Genomic DNA, 20,458 nt, shown 5'->3' with positions numbered 1-20,458 from the left:
AATTATTAGTCTAGGTTTAGTAATATAGTGCTGCGTGTGCAATTTAATCTTGCTACTGTGTTTGTTGCTTTGTTGGCCGTCTTTAGCCGCAAGGCTGTTTCGCTTCTATCCCATCAAACTTTCTGTAGAATAGTTGGTTAGAGTGTGTATTCCCTTGTCTGTGTTTATTAGCTTGTTTTAGTTGGAGAGCTAAGTACCCATTTAAGTTGGAGGGTTTGTCTGTTGTGTCCCTTTGTTGTAGCTCTACTAGGTCCGTTTAAGTTTAAGAGGGCCTAGTGCCATTTAACTTAAAGGGCAGAGCTGTTTTTTTCTTTTTCTCTCTCTAGTAGATTTGCTGTGCTTTATTATAGTGTGTTATTAGGATACTTAAATATTATTGCGTGTGTTAGTGCTTACCCTTTTTTCAGTATTGGTAGTTGCTTCTTTCTCATGATGTCTAAGGAATACAGAGAGAAGGAACCTAAGCCATCAAGCTTTAAAAAGTGTTGGAAATGTTCACAAAAAATGTCAATTACTGATGGGCATAATGTTTGTTTGTTTTGCGGCCATTCACCTCCAAGAGACATGCACTTTCTGTCATTCTTTCAGCTCCCGTGTCTTGCATGAAAGAAAGAACAAGCTAATTCACAAAGGACTCCTGAAACCTCCTTTTGATGAAGCTTTACAGAGTACGTCTTCTAAAAATAAGTCCCCTTCCTCTAAAGGTGACAAGTCTACAAAAAGACCATCTTCCTCTTCCTCTTAATCAGCTCATTCGGAGCCGCCTCAAAAACTAGACAAAACTTCAAAAACATCAATCTCTTTGGCTCCACAGCCCTCAGAACCGAGATAAATCATTGAATTAGACAAATCAAGTCCTTTGGCTCCACGACCTTCAGAGCCGAAAGAGACTACCTTTCAGAGCCAGTCCACTGAGCTAATACTGGTCTCTCCTACCTTGAGATCTCCCATATTGCAGAGATCTTGTTCACCAACCCTCTCCTCCTGGTCCTCTAGGCGCTTGTTGGATGATGATGTGGTGGTGCACAGACTTTTGAAGTCGCCGGCACTGGCTAAATTATATTCGGATTCGACACAACCGGTTTCGTAGCCATCCAAGACTGTTACATCCATGACTATTCCTCCTCGGAGCCAGGCTGGATCTTTGGAGCCAGAATGCCAGATACCACTTGCTGTAGACTCTTCAGTTCTGAGATTCTTCCAGGAGATTTCGGAACCAAGCCCTGCTCCAACACTCTGTGCTGTCCGGGGTGTCTAGGAGCCGATGTTCTCTGGTCGGCTCTGGGAGGGGGGGTTACTCGGACCCGAGTTTCTTTGGTTTCGAGTTTACCTTTCAGGGCTTCAGCATGGCTGAGCTCAGCTCCTACATCAGCCTCGGTGCTAGACTCCTTGGGGCCAGGGATTCCCTCTGTTTCCTCAGAAATGGAGGTGTACTCGGAGCCGGGGGATCTGCTTTCGAGCTGATGAGAAGTGTGCTGTCCCCACCTACAGCTCTACACAAGGATACTGATATTCTTCCCCCCAAGGCACCAGCTTCTGTTTGGGCACCACCCCATCCACAGGACAGCAGAGATTCTGAGCATCAGAACCCCATTGTGCCGAACCCCACTCTTCCAGGACCTCCCCGGAATGCCCTTCTGAGGCTCCTCGAAAGAGACCATGCAAGAGGAAGCATATAGACTTCCTTGATGAGTCCATTACCTCTGGCACTGAACTCGACGAGTCAGAAGGGTCCCCACGGTCATCCTCTGAAGATATCTCCTTTGCAGATATCTTAGAAATCCTGAAACAGAGAGGCGACTGGAAGCCCATCAACCCTTCAGATGAGGAGTCTGTGTACCTGAACGCCTTTGGATCTCAACCTTCAGCCTCCTGGGTATCTCCGCCTTTTGACGAGCTAGTGGAGTTGGTCAGTCGAAAGGCATGGGTGTCACCAGACACTGTGGAACCAGTCCCTTGGAGTCCAAATAAGTTCTTATCAGCTCCATCTGAAAAAGATTTTCTCACGAAAAGCATCCCTGTAGATGCTATGGTAGTGGCAGCCGCCTCCAAGAAGGAACTTTCTAAAATGTTCTCATCTGTCCATCCACTGAACAAGGACTCCTGAATGATGGACAGATATGGGAAGCGTATTTTTCGTCAGTGACTTTTACCCTTAGAACACTGAACTATCTTACGCACTTTACGAGACTACAAAGAGATCTCCTGAAGGGGTTAGGAGATGCTCTCCAAGGTTCATTAGCTGCGGGTGTCTTAGAATAGGTGACCTCTCGGCTATCTACCTTAAAATCCGTAGATGTCCTTCAAGGATGCATCTGCAGTCATAACAAATGGGGTTGTCCTGTCGTCAGGCAGCCCTTCGGTCGGCCGGATTCCAGAGTCTGGGTCCGGCTTCGGCTGATGTCGCACTTCACCCGACGTCATCTCTGCTGGTCTTTGGGTATAAAGGCATCAGCCGACGCCATTTTCCTCAGTCTTTCTTGCGCGTGGCCAAGCAGAAGCTGTTTGCAAGTGCCGGTCGGTCAGATCCAGAGATTACTACTACCGAATACTACTTGAAGACTTCTAAAAGCTAAGTACCCGTTGGGGACTCTTTCTTGCCTCAGCCGATGTCAGAAAAAGTCAATAACTGTTTAACTTGTGGGAAACAAATACCTCATAAAGATTTCCACTCTTACTGCCTGCCTTGCTTAGGCCCAGACCACGACGTAGCAGCCTGTTCGGCCTGTGCTTCCTTCAACCGACGAACGCTTAGGCGTCGGTCGGAGTTTGCTGAACAGTTTTTCGGCTCAGATTTTGCGTACATTATGCCGTCGGATCCTCCGACTACCCAAATTGTTAAAAAACGCAAAGAAAAAGACCGACACTCGCGGTCCGCGGTTTCGGCTGAAACCACGGTTAAGCAAGCCGCGAGTGTCTCGGTTTCGGCCGAAACCGAGAAAAACGGTCAATCTTCAGCCGAATCCACGACTACTACTGAGGCTCCTGCTACCTTAGTTGAATCGGCCTCAGAAGTTTTGCCTACTACTGTGGTTCCTAGTGATTTATCAGACACCATCCCTTTGGATGTCTCTACCCCAGCACGTGGTGCTGCTAGGCCTCCTGCAGCCATGTCTATTAAGGCCTTTGCCAGGGCTAAAGCAGCCAAAACTGTTAAATCAGTGCCTGTTAAGCCCCTCACACAGGCCCACTTCTAGTTCACAAATGCTTACTCTGGCAGAGGATTTAATATCCTTAATTAGGGGATCCCAATCTCACCCAGACAGGGCCTCTCAGCCCCCAGAAAAGAGACCTAGAGCAGAGCCCCCCGAGCCAGTGTCCTCTGATGATTCTTCGGATGACTCAGACATTACAGATCAGCCAGAGGCTCCTTTTTCTACTTATGAAGATTCCGATGCTGAAGAATCCATTCCATCTGCCTCTCCACCAGAGGAATTTTCCTTTGGGGGAACCTTACATGCCATGAGAGAACAATTCCAATGGCAGGGACAAGATTTCTCAGATTCAAGAAAAAGGCTTAGGACATTTCTGCACTTAGGCCCTTAGCTATACCTCCAGTACTGCCTGTTGTGGATGATGCATTTAATGATGTTTGCACTGCTCCTGATACTTTACCTCCAGCCCCTGCCAAACCAGATAGATTTTACAGGGTGCCAGACACTCATCACCACCTATACAAGGCCCCACTTGCAGATCCTGAGACTATATCCCAGGGGCCTAAGGCAGTAGCCTCGACCTCAGCAAAAAACCCTATTCCTTCTGAAAGGGAATCCAGGTCCTTAGAAAGATGGGGGAAAAAAGTTTACACCTCTGCTACTCTTTCAGCTAGAGCTTTAAACTGTCAGTTTCATATGATCCAATACCAAGAGTTTATGCTTGATCAGTTAACTAAGAAACTGTCCTCTGATGACTCCTTAGATAAGAAATATGTTTTAGAAATGGTGAATAACATTCAGCAGGTTAGTAACCATTCTTTAAAATGTGGCTATGATGCACTGGAGGCTTCATTTAGATCAGCCATGACTGGCACAGTGATAAGAAGGCATGCATGGTTGAAAGAACAGGTCTTGCCGGATCATGTTAAAGCAAAGCTGTTAGATGCTCCTATGGATAAGGCCAGTCTATTTGGTACACCTGCTCAGCAAGTAATGAAGAAAATGGAAGAGAAGGCAAAATCCGTACAAACAGTTAAGGATTTCTTACAGGTTCAGCCCCAAGGTTTAGCAGGAACTGGCCTGCCAAAATTGGTCCTTTCCAGACTCCTCAAAATCTCAAAGAGGCAGGAATAGACGCTCTAGAGGCAGAAATCAATCCAGAGGAGGTGCCTACAGAGGACGACAGTGGCAAGGCAATAACCGAGGCACAGACACAACCACTGCCACTGCAACAGGACAATCACAGTGACTTGGCTCTGACACCGCCTACCAGGGAGCAAATAGCAGCACCTTTAGGCGGAAAGTTAGCCTTATTTTCGAAAAATTGGCACTATATCACAAAAGACAAGTGGATTTTGCAAACCATAGACCGAGGCTACAGGTTCCACTTCCACACCTTACCAGTAAAAAGAGGAATGCCAAACCTACCTCCAAATCAAAAAACAGAAGCTCTAAAGCAGATAGCGCAATTAACAAAGATGAGAGCTGTGGAAAGAGTACCAATAACAGAACAGGGCAAAGGATTCTACTCCAGACTCTTCCTAGTACCAAGAAAAGAGAAAAGTTGGAGACCTATTCTCGACCTGTCCGTCTTATTACATCATTGTCCCAAAATTCAAAATGCTGACCCTACAGCAACTTCTTCCCATGCTGGGCAAGGAGTGTTGGCTGGTAACTCTAGATCTCAAGGAAGCATACCTGCACGTCCCCATACGACCAAATTGCAGAAGATACCTCAGATTTCTTGCAGGATCAGAGCATTATCTATTCTCAGCATTGCCCTTTGGCTTATCTACTGCGCCCAGAGTATTCACAAAACGCCCAGAGTATTCACAAAATGCCTGGCATCAGTAATCGCTCACTGCAGGCTACAGGGAATCCAAATTTATCCATACCTGGATGACTGCCTGTTACAAGCGGACAACAAAAGCAAGTTGACAACAGATTTACAAAGAGTCATTTGCTTACTACAAGCCCTGGGATACACAGTCAATTTACAAAAGTCAAGACTGATACCATCCCAAACAAGAACATTCTTGGGTGCGGAATTGGACACAGTAAAACAAATGGCATTCCTAACTGCAGAAAACAAAACAACTCCTCTTTACTTCTTGGCATTAACAAAGCAGAACAAACTAACAGCAAGAAAAGTACTGCAGGCCTTGGGCTTCATGGCATCATGCATAATCTTGGTCCCACATGCCAGACTGCATATGAGAAAGCTACAGTGGTACCTAAAGAATTTATGGTCTCAACACAGGCACAGCTTAGAAACCGAAATCCCACTAATCCCATGCCTGAAACAGGAGTTCCTATGGTGGGCTCAAGCATGCCAGTCAAACCCAGGCTTGCCATTCCACAACTTTCAAGCAAGCCAAACCATCACAACGGACGCCTCAGACCTAGGCTGGGGGGCGCACATGTTGGACAAATGCATACAAGGATTGTGGACTCCAGACCAGCTGCACCTGCACATAAACCAAAAAGAAATGCTGGCAGTAAAACTAGCAATCCAGATATTCAGACCATTCCTCAAAGAAGGCCATTTAATGATAAGGACAGACAACACCACAGTCATGTAGTACATCAACAAACAGGGAGGCACTCATTCATACCCCCTATGCAGAATGACTCTGGACCTTTGGAATATGGCTCTGAGCTACAACATCCAGTTACAGGCAATATTTGTGCCGGGAAAAGAAAACACCCTAGCAGACATGTTAAGCAGAACCACCTCGGATGCTCACGAATGGATGCTACACCCGGACATCTTCAAGGCCATCACAAAGAAATGGGGAATGCCACAAATAGACCTATTCGCATCCCCACTCAATCACCAGCTCAAAAAATTCTGCACAAGGACATACCACCCACTTGCATGGAAGGTGGACTCTCTATCCTTCAGTTGGAAAGGCCTGACAGCATATGCATTTCCACCTCTTCCTTTGATGCACAAGGTACTACTGAAAATCAAAGAGGAACGCCCAAGGATAATCCTGATGGCTCCGAATTGGCCAAGACAACACTGGTATCCATTGCTGAGGAGCATGTCTCAGGGGAGAATGTGGTTAATACCCCTGATGCCTTTGATGTTAACTCAGAACAACTACAACATCATGCACCCAAGCCTAAAAACCTTGCAACTGACTGCCTGGAACATCACATAGCAGCAACTAACCCAGACCTATCCCAAAGGGTTAAAGACATTATCCTTGAAGCCCGCAGACCTTCAACAAGAAGGAACTATGCAGGAAAATGGAAAAGGTTTGTCATTTGGAGTACTGAAAGAGGAAAAGATGTGTCGAACATAGATATTGCTAACATCCTGGAGTACTTGACAGAGCTTCTACATACAGGCCTGTCCTATTCCTCCATCAAGATACATGCATCAGCTATTTCAGCAGAATACAGCTTCGATCCACCTGTCTTTTCGCATCCTCTACTCAGGCAGTTCCTCAGAGGGATCAAGAATGTAAAACCTCCTAGGAAACCACCATTACCAGCATGGGACTTGAACTTTGTGCTAGAAAAATTGACACTCCCTCCATTTGAACCAGCAGCAACAGCAGATCTTCAACACCTATCATGGAAAACTGCTTTCCTACTGGCAATTACTTCAGCAAGGAGGGTTTCGGAACTACAGGCCTTAATGGCAGTACAACCCTTCCTAATCTTCCATCAAGATAGGGTGTCCATGAGAACTAATCCTACATTTATGCCTAAGGTGGTATCCAGAGTGTCTTTAAACCAGGCAATCCACCTACCTACCTTCTTTCCCAATCCACAGAACAGGGGGGAAAAGACTGCTGCATACCTTGGATGTACATAGACAGTTACGCTACTACCTGGACAGAACCAAAGGTGACAAAAAAACTGACCAGCTTTTAGTAGCCTATGCAACAGGAAGGGAAGGAAAAGCAATTTCCAAACGGACAATCTCCAAATGGATAGGAAATTGCATAAGATTCTGTTACTCCTACCATGGAAAACCAATTCCACAGAACATAAGACCTCATTCTACAAGGGCTGCAGCCACTACCACAGCTTTCTTACGAGGAGTGGCAACCAAGGACATTATTGAGGCGGCTACTTGGACCTCCGTGCATACATTTGCCAAGCATTATAATTTACCTCTATACTCTAGATCCCGAGCAGGGTTTGCCACTGCTGTATTGCAAGGGATCCTAACTACACCATAATTCTTCTTCCTCCTCCCCTAGTTTGGCTATGGTATTCTACCCATTTGTTATGACTGCAGATGCATCCTTGAAGGACATAGTACAGTTTTGTACCTACCATAAATGTAGATGTCCGAACAGGATAACATCTGCAGTCAGGATTACCCACCCTCCTTCCCCTCTGTGGTACTCCTAGGGTATTTACCCTCCTAATAGCTAGCTGGGGGGGAGTCTCTTATAGTGTATTTGTTTGTGTATATGTACATACATGCTTATTTTTTGTGTTTGCCTTCTACTATTTTGGAAACATTGGCATTTATCCAAAATTTAGCTTTCCAAGTGGGCAACTGGCATCTGGGGCAAGAAACACTGAGGAAAATGGCGTCGGCTGATGCCTTTATACCCGAAGACCAGCAGAGATGACGTCGCCAGACTTTGGAATCCGGCCGACCGAAGGGCTGCCTGACGACAGGACAACCCCATTTGTTATGACTGCAGATGCTATCCTGTTCGGACATCTACATTTATGGTAGGTACAAAACTGTACTTTAACTCCTCCATGAGACTGATATCTTATGCAGTGGATGGAGGGAGCAGGGCAGTGGGTTCAGAAGTTTCCCTGAGGAGACGCTCCTGGATGCGCTTATGTAACTTTGCGGAACCTTTCAAGTTTACTTTTGTCAATGCCCCTTTTGATGGTTCCTCACTCTTTGAACCCAAAGTCAAGGACACATTCACCAGATGCAAGCAGGAAGGAAAAACTCTCTCTGCCATTGGAGTACGTTTTTCCGTACCTTCAAGACCTTGGCCTAAAGGTCAGAAGAGTGGGAAAATGTGGTTCAAAAGATCCCAGGGAGTTTTTCAGGATGCACGAGGTGAACCCTTCCCCAGGGGCTTAGGGGGAGGCAATAATGGTAGATGTCCATGAGGCAGAGGGGGTCTGCAAAACCAGGGTGACAGTGATTCCTTTTGCGGCTGGCCCTACCAGCACTCCTGAAAGGAGGCCCATCTGCTCTACTCTGGAGGCAGTCGGGGGGGGGGGGGTTAACTTTGTACCCAGATGCCTGGCAGGATATCACAAGAGACAAGTGGGTACAAAGTATAATATCCAGAGGTTATTCCATTCCCTTTTGCCATCTTGTCCCACAGATCAGAAGAATCATGGGTGTTCCATCCAGTCAAAGGGAACAAGCAACTATAGAAATTCCAAAGTTCCTAGACAAGAGTCATCCAAAAAGTCCCTGCAGACCAAATAGGATTTGGAACTTACTCAAGATTCTTTTTAGTGCCAAAAAGAACAGGGGATTGGCAACCCATATTGGATCTCAACAAATCCATGAAGAAGTCCAAGTTCCAAATGATGACACTGCAGTCAATTCTTCCCTTTTTAGGGAAAGATGATTGGATGTGCTCAATAGACCTCCAAGATGTGTACTACCACATAAAAATGTACAGAGCATCAAGGAGTCATTTATGCTTCCGGCTGGGAGCCAGTCATTATCAGTTTCGAGCTCTGCCCTTTGGTCTCACTACAGCCCCCAGTGTGTTCACCAAATGCATGGCAGTAGTCACTGCTCACTTGACATGTCTATGCTTCCGTATCTAGACTACTGGCTCCTAACTGCCACCACCTAGCATCTACATCAACAGGTGAGAAACACCACACTACGAACCTGCTCTCAGTTAGGCATAACAGTGAATTTAGAAAAATCTGCCTTCTTGCCCTGTCAGCGTATTACATTCATAGGTGCAGATCTCAATACCGTTTCCATGATGGCACGTCTGCCTCCCGACAGAGTCTCTGTTCTCAGACAGCAAGTAGCCGACCTTCTACCCAGAAACAAGGTGAAAGTAAAAACAATTTTGAAGGTCCTAGGGACCATGGCATTAACTATCACCTTAGTTCCTCTAGCCAGGATGCATATGAGAATTCTTCAATGGCTCCTTTTTGCTCAGTGGTCATTATAAGAACTTCCCATGTCTCACCAGATCAGAATTAGAGTCATGCAAGAGAAATCTTCTATGGTGGCTTCAGTCCAGCCACGTGACTATCGGATGACCTTTTGTGCCACAACAATCCGTAGCTACAGTGACCATGGGTGCCTCCCAAATAGGGTGAGGGGCATTATCTGGGAAGAACAGTCCAAGGCATATGGCAAGAACATGAGGCTCATTTGCACATCAGTGTTCTAGAGATGAGAGCAGTGTTTCTGGCATTGGAAGTACTCCAGGACTCTCTTCCACTAGGAACGATTGCAGTCCAGTCAGACAAACGTGTCTGTAGTCTGTCTGGTACATAAACAGAGGAACCAGATCATACCCCCTTTGTCAAGAAGCACTGATAGTATGGCAATGGGCAGTCTCTTCCCAACATTTTCTGATAGCGGCGCATATCCTGGGGAAATCCAACGTGATAGCGGACAAACTCAGCAGGGTGCCTCGTGAGTGGTCTCTAAACCAAAATACAGCAGAGAAGATTTTCCGAAAATGGGGGTCAGACTTGCTGTGACCTGTTTGCCACCCCCATGAATACCAAATGCAGAAGCTACTTTGACCTAATCCCCCTTATGGGGGAGACACAGAGAGATGCACTTGTTCACGATTGGCCCTCATGACTACTGTATGCCTTTCCCCTGATACCCAAAGTCATTCAGAAAGCAAAATCTTTGGGAAGCAGGCTGAATCTCATTGCTCCATATTGGCCTCGTCCGATTTGGTTCCCCTTTCTCTGGCCTCACCTACAGGAGAAACCTTTGGTTCTGGACCCAGTTCCAGACCTTCTGACCCATATGTCAGGAACACTTCATCCTTCTCTCCAAACCCTCAATTTGACAGCATGGCTGCTCCACTTCCAAACTTAGTCAGGCTTCAAGATTTCACACCAGTAGTAAAACACATTTTGGTATCCTCTCACAAGGCTTCTACCAGGAAGTTAATGTGTATTCTAGTAAATGGAAAAGGTTCTCCTACTGGGCAAAAGCAAAAAACATTGATTCCCTTTTCTGCCCCAGTTAGTTCAATTTTAGAATTTCTTGCCGAACTTTTCCAGCAAGCTTCCGCTACAGCTACAGTTGGAGTTTGATTAGCTGCAATTTCTAATTTTCACATTGGTGAATACACTCCTAACCTGATGTCACACAAATTGTGTAAAGCATTTTTAAAAGGCACTTGCTTATTGAGACCCCTCCCGTAAAAGAACCTCTCACCATGGGATCTGAATTTTGTCCGGACTTACCTAACCTTACCTTCCTTTGAACCTTCATCATCATGTGATCTCGAATTTCTCTCTTGGAAAACTATTTTGTTAGTAGCCATTATCTGCAAGAAAAGTCTCGGAATTGCAAGCTCTATCAATCAAGCTGCCATACTTGATTTTCCATAAGGATAGAGCATCTCTGCGAACTAATCCATCCTTTGTGCCAAAAGTCTGTTCTCAAACCAATCTGAATCAATCAATTGAGCTCCCAGTGTGTTTTCCTAATCACAGCAACAAGACCGAATACAAACTTCACCAGTTGGATGTGCATAGGCAACTTTTATCTGCATAGAACTAAAGACTTTAGGAAAACAAACCAATTCATCTCCTTTTCAGAAGCTAAAAAAGGCATGCCAGTTTCAAAAAGTTATGCTTTCAAATTGGCTCTCAAATTGCATTATCTTTATATACACCTCAAATAACAGGAAATTACCATTGAAATTTAGAGGTCACTTGACTAGAGCCTTAGCAACATCCTCTGCTTACCTAGCCAGATTATCAAAGGACAGTATTTATGCCGCAGCTACGTGGGCAAGGCCCCATACTTTTATTACTCATTACAAAGTTGATTTGGCCTCCAGAGACAGAGCTTCTTTTGGTTCCACTGTGCTCAAAGGTATACTTCTGTGAGCCACCCAGGAAAATGGTGCTAGGGACACTGTCCCAACCAGTAAGAATGAAGGCGAGATAGGACAACATAACATAAAGAAGTTATGTATTCACCATAACGTTCCATGTTTGTTGTCCATCTCACCCTTCATTCTTATGACCCTCCCACCTTCCCCCAGCCCAGGGTTCCTAGAGGACTTAGATGAGAGATATTTCTTCCTTAGAGAAGGAGCTCCTCTGAATTTCCTTGTTGCTTCTATACCTGATGTTGCATGACAAATGTAGACACATTGCTATGATTAGCAGCAAACAAGATCTGGGGAATTACACCACTGCATGATGGGATAGTTATTCAGCCATGAGCCAAGTAAAAGACTTGTATTTGGCCGAGTCAGAGCCGAAGATCGGTTCCAAACCCAATCAGTAAGAATGAAGGGCGAGATGGACAGCAAACATGGAATGTTATGGTGAGTACATAACTTCTTTTTTTATTTTGATGACTTTAAAGAAAATTTTCATTCCCTGAAAAAGATCACCGCTAAGTGTGTTTGTCCCTCTCGCCAAAAAGGGTACTGATTTATTGGGGAAAGTACACTATTTCAAGTTATGTTCACTGCACTACATTTTAATAAAAAATCTGTAGTCAACAGTGATAAGTATATTTTACTGTTTGAAAAGCAGGAAAAAATATGGTCTTTCCTGTACTATTATTCCCATCTCATTCAAGTGAGCTTCTAAATCAGTTTCTCCTTAAGTTTAGATTTTTCTGTTGATGTCCTTATTAAGTACAAAATTAAAAGCTTGAAACACTAGAGCCTACTAGATCTTCTAAGGTTCAGGCAGACGTGTCCTTCTGGGACTTTCAACCAAACAATGTTACTTTCTTGCTGAACACACTGCAGTTGTTCATCAACCCACTTCACAAAGTGAATGTTGTACATGTTCCCATACTCTTTCTCTGTACCATGTTTCTTTAAGTGAGTTAAACACTGAATAGTTACCTTGAAGCAATATTCCCTGAAATTCTATTTAGTCTGAGGAAACCTTTAGAGTTAAAAAAAAGAAAAATCTCCCTTTTGAAATGCTGCTCCTCAGATACTCCGTTTGAATCTTGAATGTGCAGTGGTCTTTAACTCTAGAAAATTGTCAGGGTTTGTTGCTTTTCCCTTTGAAACTTTTTCGTCATCCCACAGGGGCTACTGGTTGGATACCCAGCCAGACAAGAACATATTTAAGGAGAGGATTCCCACTTCATGAACATTAAAGGATTGAAAGTGCAGGCTTTCAAAAGGTCTTGTGCTTGTTCCCCAGTGGTCAGATGCTTATAGATTACAGAAAGCCAGCACAGGAATAATTTGACCTTGTTCACAAGCCTTACCCCCATTTTCAGTATTTAGCAAAACTTGTCAGCATCAGAGAAAGCCACACAGAAAAGAAGAAATAGGGACTCCAAACCGTCATCTTTATAATCTGAGGGTGATTAGAAAGATCATGAATTAATCTCTTTAGACAAGATATTTCTTTAACTGTGAGGGTTGATGAGTAGTGATAAAGAATTTTCCTTATATTTTGGTTCTGCAGTAGATGCATCTTGAAATCATTAAATGAATGGAAGAACATTTTAAGTGAAGGACTTGAAATTAGATGATCCCAGCCATAAAGCCATACTATTTTAGGTTCATAGATTAGTACTAGACTAACTGCCCTTGCGAGCTATTTTAAGCCTAGCCAGTTATCCCTTGTGAGACTTAAACCCTGCACCTTGTGTTTGCAAGGCAAACACCTTAACCATTAGGCCACCCTCCCAACCCTGTCGCAAAGTGTTTGCCAAGTTATTGCCTCACCTTAATAAAGTGCTCAAAGACTTTCAGAGGCACTGATTTCAGAGACGTTTTGAAGACCAACAATATAGAGAATTATGAGTAAGTCACCAGTCATAACCAAACTGAATTTCAGCAATGGGTGCCAAGAAATTCCCCTTGAGAACAAGGGTCTCTTTCACCAAGCGGATACATAGGTACTGGAATATACAGTACCGGGGTAGTACTAAAGAGGTCGATATCCAGCTCAGGCATCTCTGAACCAGTATAAGGGAGAGATGGCACTCGGCATAGCAGCAGGACTGTGATGTGGATTACATACACATGTAAGCCATTTTGCAGTAGAATATTTATGTCTGTGTTCATAATTCATGGATAGGATTCCTCATATAAATATTCTGCTTGATAATTTGTTTTGTCATTGTTTATGATGAATCCAGAATGTGGTCTTATGGAATGTGTAAGCTTCTGTCACGGAATTATTGTTTCAGCATTTCTTGTGTGGACAGCTGCATCAACCTCAAGAGTGTACCTTTCAGGCATTAGGACTGCTGGACAGACATTTTTGTGAGCTGCAGTACTCTATCCTATGCCATGAAAATACATGGTGAATGCATAATGCCTCCTTTTCTTAAGTACTATATGTGAAGAAAATTCCCAGCTAGATCCAAGCATCTATTTGTTTTCTGATTCATTCTTGCAGTTGCTTGAACTAAAGTTTAGGATTTCTTCTTTACTTACTTTTAGAGTTCTGTCTGTTCATTCTTAAGCACTTAAATGCTTGCATGGGAACCAAATAATGAATGCAGATCAGCTTTCCCCCTCCTGGACTACAGCATGTTGTTTGATCTGCCAGGAGTTCAATAGCATGATCCAGTGGTGCTAGTGGAGGGGAAAATCCAAGTCTCTACAAGTTAAAGAAAAACATAGGGATAAGACTGGGAAGTGTTTTCGTCCCTTATTTCTCACTTGACAGGCTGACTTTTCAGTTTCTGTACCACACACGTTTTCTTGTCCTGTTCCTGGAGTTTGTTGCTGTTCTGAAGGAACTTGCTTAGAAAGCATTTCAGACATTGAGGTTAATATTCTGGTCTCAGCAGTCCATTCTGTAGCCATACTTAGCATTTTTTTATTATTTCATGGATAAACCAGATGTGTGTGCATGTCTAACATATATACATATATATATATGTGTGTGTGTGTGTGTGTGTGTGTGTGTGTATATACATATATATAATATCTATATATGTGTATATATCTGTGTTTATACATCTATATAATATCTATATATGTGTATATAGCAGTGTGTATACATCTATATAATATCTGTGTGTATATATATATATATATATATATATATGTGTGTGTGTGTGTGTATATATATATATATATATATATATCTGTGTGTATACATCTTTATAATATCTATATGTGTGTGTATATGTGTATATATATATATATATATATATATATATATATATATATATATATATATATATATATATATAAAATATGTGTATATATATGTGTGTGTGTGTGTCTATATATGTATATATACACAGTGAATATAAAAGGTGTACACACCCCTGTTAAAATGCCAGGTTTTGTGATATAAAAAAATGACCGCAATAAATCATTTCAAAACTTTTCCCAGCTTTAATGTGACCTATAACCTGTACAATTCGACTGAAAAACAAACAAATCTGTTGGGGGAAAAATATAAAAAAAAAAAAAATAAAAAAAAACATACAATAAGCTGGTTGCATAAGTGTGCACACCCTTAAACTCTGACTGCTGTAATTAAATCAAAAGCTGCTTCAACAAAGTATGTCTTCTTGGGTACACACCTGCCATCAATTAGAGACTCTGATTAACCCCAAATAAAGTTCAGCTGTCCTAGTAGGATTTTCTTGACGTACTCAGTTGCCTGCTACAGCAAAAGCCATGGTTTGCAGAGAATTTACAAAGCATCAAAGGGATCTCATTGTTGAAAGGTGTCAGGAGAAGGGTACAAAAAAATTTCCACAGCATTGGATATACCATGGAACACAGTGAAAACAGTCATCAAAAAGTGGAGAAAATATGGGACAACAGTGATGTTGCAAAGAACTGGATGTCGCTCCAAAATTGATGAAAAGACTAGATGAAAACTGGTCAGGGAGGCTGCCAAGAGACCTACAGCAACACTGAAGGAGCTGCAGGAATTTCTGGCAAGTACTGGTTGTGTACTACATGTGACAACAATCTCCCGTATTCTCCATATGTCTGGGCTATGGGGTAGTGTTGCAAGACGGAAGCATTGGGAAAATGTGTTGTGGTCTGATGAGACTAAGGTTGAACGTTTTGGCCACAATTCCAAAAGGTATATTTGGCGCAAAAACAACACTTCGCATCACCCAAAGATCTCCATCACGTGAAGTATGGTGGTGGCAGTATCATGCTTTGGGGTTGCTTTTCTTCAGTTGGAACTGGGGCTTTAGTCAAGGTGGAGGGAATTATGAACATTTCCAAATACCAGTCACTTTTGGCCCAAAACCTTCAGGCGTCTGCTGGAAAGCTGAAGATGAAGAGGAATTTCACCTTTCAACACAATAATGACCCCAAACATACATCCAAATCAACAAAGCGGCTTCACCAGAAGGCAATTAAAGTTTTGGAATGGCCCAGCCAGAGCCCAGACCTAAATCCAATAGAAAATCTGTGGGATGACCTGAAGATGGCTGTGCACAAGAGATGCCCTCGCAATCTGACAGATTTGGAGCACTTTTGAAAGGAAGAATGGGCAAATATTGCCAAGTCAAGATATGCCATGCAGATAGACTCCTAGCCAAGAAGATTGAATGTTGTAATTAAATCAAAAGGTGCTTCAACAAAGCATTAGTTTAAAGGTGTGCACACTTATGCAACCAGTTATTGTAAGTTTTTTATTTTTTTATATTTTTTCCACTAACAGATTTGTTTGTTTTTCAATTGAATTGTACAGGTTATAGGTCACATTAAAGGTGGGAAAAGTTTTGAATTATTTATTGTGGTCTCATTTTTTAGATCACAAAAACCTGGCATTTTAACAGGGGTAATGTTGTTTTATTTGGATTTCCTTTAGCCAGGTTAGGTTTAAGGGTGATTTGTATATTAAGGACATGTTGAGCATTTCTTAATGCAGTCTGACAGCATATTCTACACTATTCCATGCAAGTCCCAAATGAGTCTTTGAAATGTAGTAATCAGAATGAGTTGTAAACCCATTCATGGGAGCAGTTGGTAAAGGTTTTGAGGGGTTTGATTACTTTAATCTTGTTTATTTTAGGTACAGCAGTGTAGACACAAAGGTATATGTATTGAGCTTCGTTGATTACCTTGGGTATATCTGCTGTGTCATTGTCTTACTGTCCAACAAGTTGCTTAACTTAATTAACTAATGCTTTATTAACTGTTCAGCCATTATAGTGACAAAATGTATTGATCTTGATGTCTGACGAGAGTAGTTACTTTTCCTCTTTCTTTCCTTTTATTCTAGGCCTTGATGAAAGTCTACAGCAGTATGTCCGCAGCTTTGAACGAGAAAAGATAAATGGTGAACATTTGTTGCAGATTTCTCATCAGGACCTTGAAGAACTTGGTGTTGTACGAATTGGCCATCAGGAGTTGATTTTAGAAGCTGTTGACTTGCTTTGTGCACTGGTAAGTCCAGTCAGTATTTACAATTTGCTGATTGCTGTTTGGCAAACCTTCTTGCAGTTGTAGATTTTAAGTGGTGTAACTTTTTAAATGCTAATCACAAAACAACTTTAGATTTTGCTACTTGGGTAAGAAACCAGAGGTTTGCTGAAACAAAACTAAGTGGGTCCCTTTTTCCCCAAAATTCATAGTGCTTTTGCTGTGTTAGAAAACACGGACGTATTTCAGGTGTATGTATTTCATGGATTTGTTGGATTTGAACTCCTGCACTGTATTGATCAAGATGATAGTATTAGGCTGTGCAACTGGTTTGATATAAACAACATTCATGAATGTGAAATAGGAACACTAAACAAAGCCGAAGAAAGACGCACCTATATTTCTCGAGTTGTTCAGAATTTCTGCACACACCTACTGTGTAAAAATGTACAGACTTATTCTGTGGCAAAGATTAAACAGTTCTGTTATGTGATTGACTTATTAAAGGGGCTGACAAAATTTCATATACAATTTATTTTTTAATGTAGGCATCTGCTGCTGTTGATAATTGATAGAAATTGTCTACAAATCCATCTGTTGGCTGTTGTAGAGGATAGATTCTCATCCCATTTAGGTGGTCATTATTCTAATTTATTTATTTATCTATTTATTGACCAGGAAAGTCCACTGGGCTTGAGACCCATTTTCAGTGGAGGCCCGGGGAGAAAAGCTCCAAGTTACATGAAAATCATTACATGAATTTGTAAGGAAACAAAATTATAATTATAAAGCAAGTGAAATAATACAGAAAACTATCTAAACAGCAAACGTATTGTAAAAAGGCACAATACAGTAACACTGGAACATTAGCATGTAGGAAAATTATACAGTTATAAATATTTAACAATACAGCTCAATTTTTTTGGGGTGGTGTAGTTAAAGGGAAAGATAGAATCAGAGAGTTAAACTTAAAGGTAAGACATATAGTTAGAATCTTATAGCTAGTATAAGTAGATATTAGGTGACATATATTTAATGGTTTTATTAAAAGTAGAAAGTGACAGAGAAGAGAAATTGTGTTAAGATGGTTGTATTGATGTGTGGACTATGATACTAAAGATTAGGGATAACTCGTATGGTGTAACAGCATAACCTATACATAATTATCTTTGCAAGGTGAAACAGATTTGCTAGATTAAGGAGGCGGTGGATATCTGTTGCATGTGCAGCTGGGATTATCAGTGAGATGTTGTTTTAGTTTTCTTTTAAAGGAGATTATGTTGTCTAATTCTGTAACTGATGATGGGAGGGTGTTCCACAGCTTAGTTATGGAATGGGAATAGAGGCAGCTACCTGCTCTTTTACTAGGTTTTGATACTTTAAGTAGGTGTTTGTTGTTAGAGTATAGATTTTTGGATGGGACGTGAAGTTCAATGATATTTTTCAGGGAAGGGCAACACTCTGGTTTATAAACAAGTTTATGGCCAAAGGTAAGTTGTGTGTAATATAGGTAATGTCCACATTCTAGCCAGTTTAGTTCTTTAGTGGCCTGGCAATGGTGAGTGCGATTTGGTTGGGCTAATGCAAATTTTGCAATCTTATAATAACAGGACTGTAGTTTGTCGCAAAGAGTTGTGGAGATTGGTGAAGATAGGAGACCCATATAGTAAAGTTGGAAGAAGACTTTAAGTTTTATTCGGCTGGATTTGTCTAAGTATTGTTTGTTTCTGTAAAGTTTGCCTAATTTGAAGTGAGTCTTTTTTTATTGTGTTATTAATATGCAAGTCAAAGCAAAGTTTGCTGTCAATAGTAATTCCTAGCAGCTTGGCCTGATTTACTAACTCTATTGGGGTTTTGTTTATGGAGAATATAGTAAAGTCTGTGGGAACAGGTTTAGATGCAAAGATGAGTAGTTTAGATTTATTAGGGTTAAGTAATAGCTGTGATTGGTTTAGCCAGAGTTCTATGGATGTAAAGGCCTTTTGTGTTAACATTTGGAGGTCAGAGAAGTTATTGAAGGCACAGATTATGGTTGAATTGTCTGCATATTGTATGGTAGTACAGTCAGTGGGAACTTTATTTAGGTCATTTATAAGACTGTTGAATAGTAGGGGTCCCAAGACTGACCCCTGGGGCACTCCTCTGTTGTTTGGGAGAAAGCTCGAGAGGTTATTCAGCTGTTTTATGGATTGCTGTCGGTTTTCCAAGTAACTAGTGAACCAGGTTAGGGTGGCATCAGAACATCATAGTGAGTGGAGTTGCTGGATAAGTTTGATGTGAGAGAATGTGTCGAATGCTTTTGAGAGATCCAATAACAGGACTGATGTAAGTAGGTTACTATCTAGGATGTTATAGATGTAATTTGTGAAGGAGACTAGGGCAGTAATGGTACTGTGGGATGGTCGAAAACCATGTTGTGAAGGGGGTAGTAGGTTGTTGCTGGTTAGATATTCAACCAGTTGTTTGTGGATGCATTTTTCCATTATTTTAGATAGAGGGGACAGTATGGAAATGGGTCTAAAATTAGATAGGTCATGAGGGTTTCCACCTTTATGAAGTGGGGTGATTACTGATTTTTTCCAGAGCTGGGAGACTGTGTGTTCTGCAAGTGATCGGTTTATAAGGATACTTACTGGGAAACATATTGCCTTAGCACTAATTTTGAGGTGTTCTGGGGGGAGATTATCAGCAGATAAGGAGCCTGGTTTCAATTTGCCAAGTAATGTTTGTATTTGAGAGGTTGCTACAGGTTGGAAGTTAAAAGATGGTATGGAGCTGATATTGCTTTGAGGTATGATGGATGGGTTAATGGGGGTCAGGGTATTACCTGCATTTACTAATGTAAGGGTAATATCAATAAAGTTTTTATTAAATATTTCACTGATTTCAACTGGGCTTTTGTCTGGAAATGGAGATGGGTTTTGTGTGCTGCCAGGATTTAGTAATGAGTTGACAGATTTCCAGAAAAGTCTGAGATTATTACTGTGGGTGTCTGTCTGTTAGGAGAAGCAAGTCTTTTTGTCCTGATTAATGGCCTGTTTTGCCTTTTCTAAGTATTTTGAAGGCGGTTTAGTTGGGTGGGGTCGTATCTTTTCTCCGTTTGTGCCATGTTCGGTCTCTTGATCCGTAGTTGTTTGGTTGATTCAGATAGCCAAGGAGCACGGTTAGGTTTGATTCTCTTTTTTATGGGGGCTATGGAGTTAAGGGTGTCTAAGAAGACAGCGTTGAAATAATGTGCTGCTTCATCTAAGGGAAGATATTTCAGTGGGTTCCAGTTTAGTGTTTGTAATAGGTTACAAAAGTGAGACTGGCTAAAATTGGCTAGATTTCTGATATATTTGTATGAATGAATGAATGCTTGGAGTGGAGGTTGATACTCTTTGCATCAGGGCTGGTAAGTGGTCACTTAGGGTGTTGGGATTGGAGTAGTACTGTGGGTGGGATACTAATATCCAGTTTAGGGTGGATTCAGGGTGATTGTTGTGTGTGTTGTGGTTTATATAATTTGTGTAAATTTAAACATAATGATAGAATTTGTGGAGTTGATTTGTGTTTAAGCCAATTTATATTAATGTCACAGAGGATGATGGTTTCATTTGAGATGTAGTGGTTAAACCAAGGTAGGAAGTCTTCCAGTGCTGGGATATTGGAACCTAAAGGAATATAGATGGTGGCAATAGATATTTGTTTATGGTTGTTGAAAAATAGTGATGCTAATAGGATTTCCATATTATTGAAAGTGGGAATGATTTTTGGGTGGGGTACTATGTTTAAGTGGTTATG

General features: G+C 41.8%; 1 protein-coding gene across 1 annotated transcript in view; it reads left to right on the top strand.

The window, feature by feature from the left end:
* Positions 1-20,458, top strand: part of CNKSR3 (CNKSR family member 3) — a 723,720-nt gene that overhangs the window by 296,510 nt on the left and 406,752 nt on the right. Inside the window, exon 2 of the mRNA XM_044063355.1 lies at positions 16,536-16,699. Within this exon, the coding sequence (XP_043919290.1) occupies positions 16,536-16,699 (164 nt within the window). The remainder of the gene's footprint in view (positions 1-16,535; positions 16,700-20,458) is intronic.

The sequence above is a fragment of the Protopterus annectens genome, chromosome 1.part0 (genome assembly GCF_019279795.1).
Source record: "Protopterus annectens isolate FY-2018-M chromosome 1.part0, PAN1.0, whole genome shotgun sequence".
NCBI lineage: Eukaryota > Metazoa > Chordata > Ceratodontiformes > Protopteridae > Protopterus > Protopterus annectens.
The sequence above is the reverse complement of the archived record's forward strand: the minus strand, read 5'-3'. Positions and strand labels throughout refer to the sequence as shown.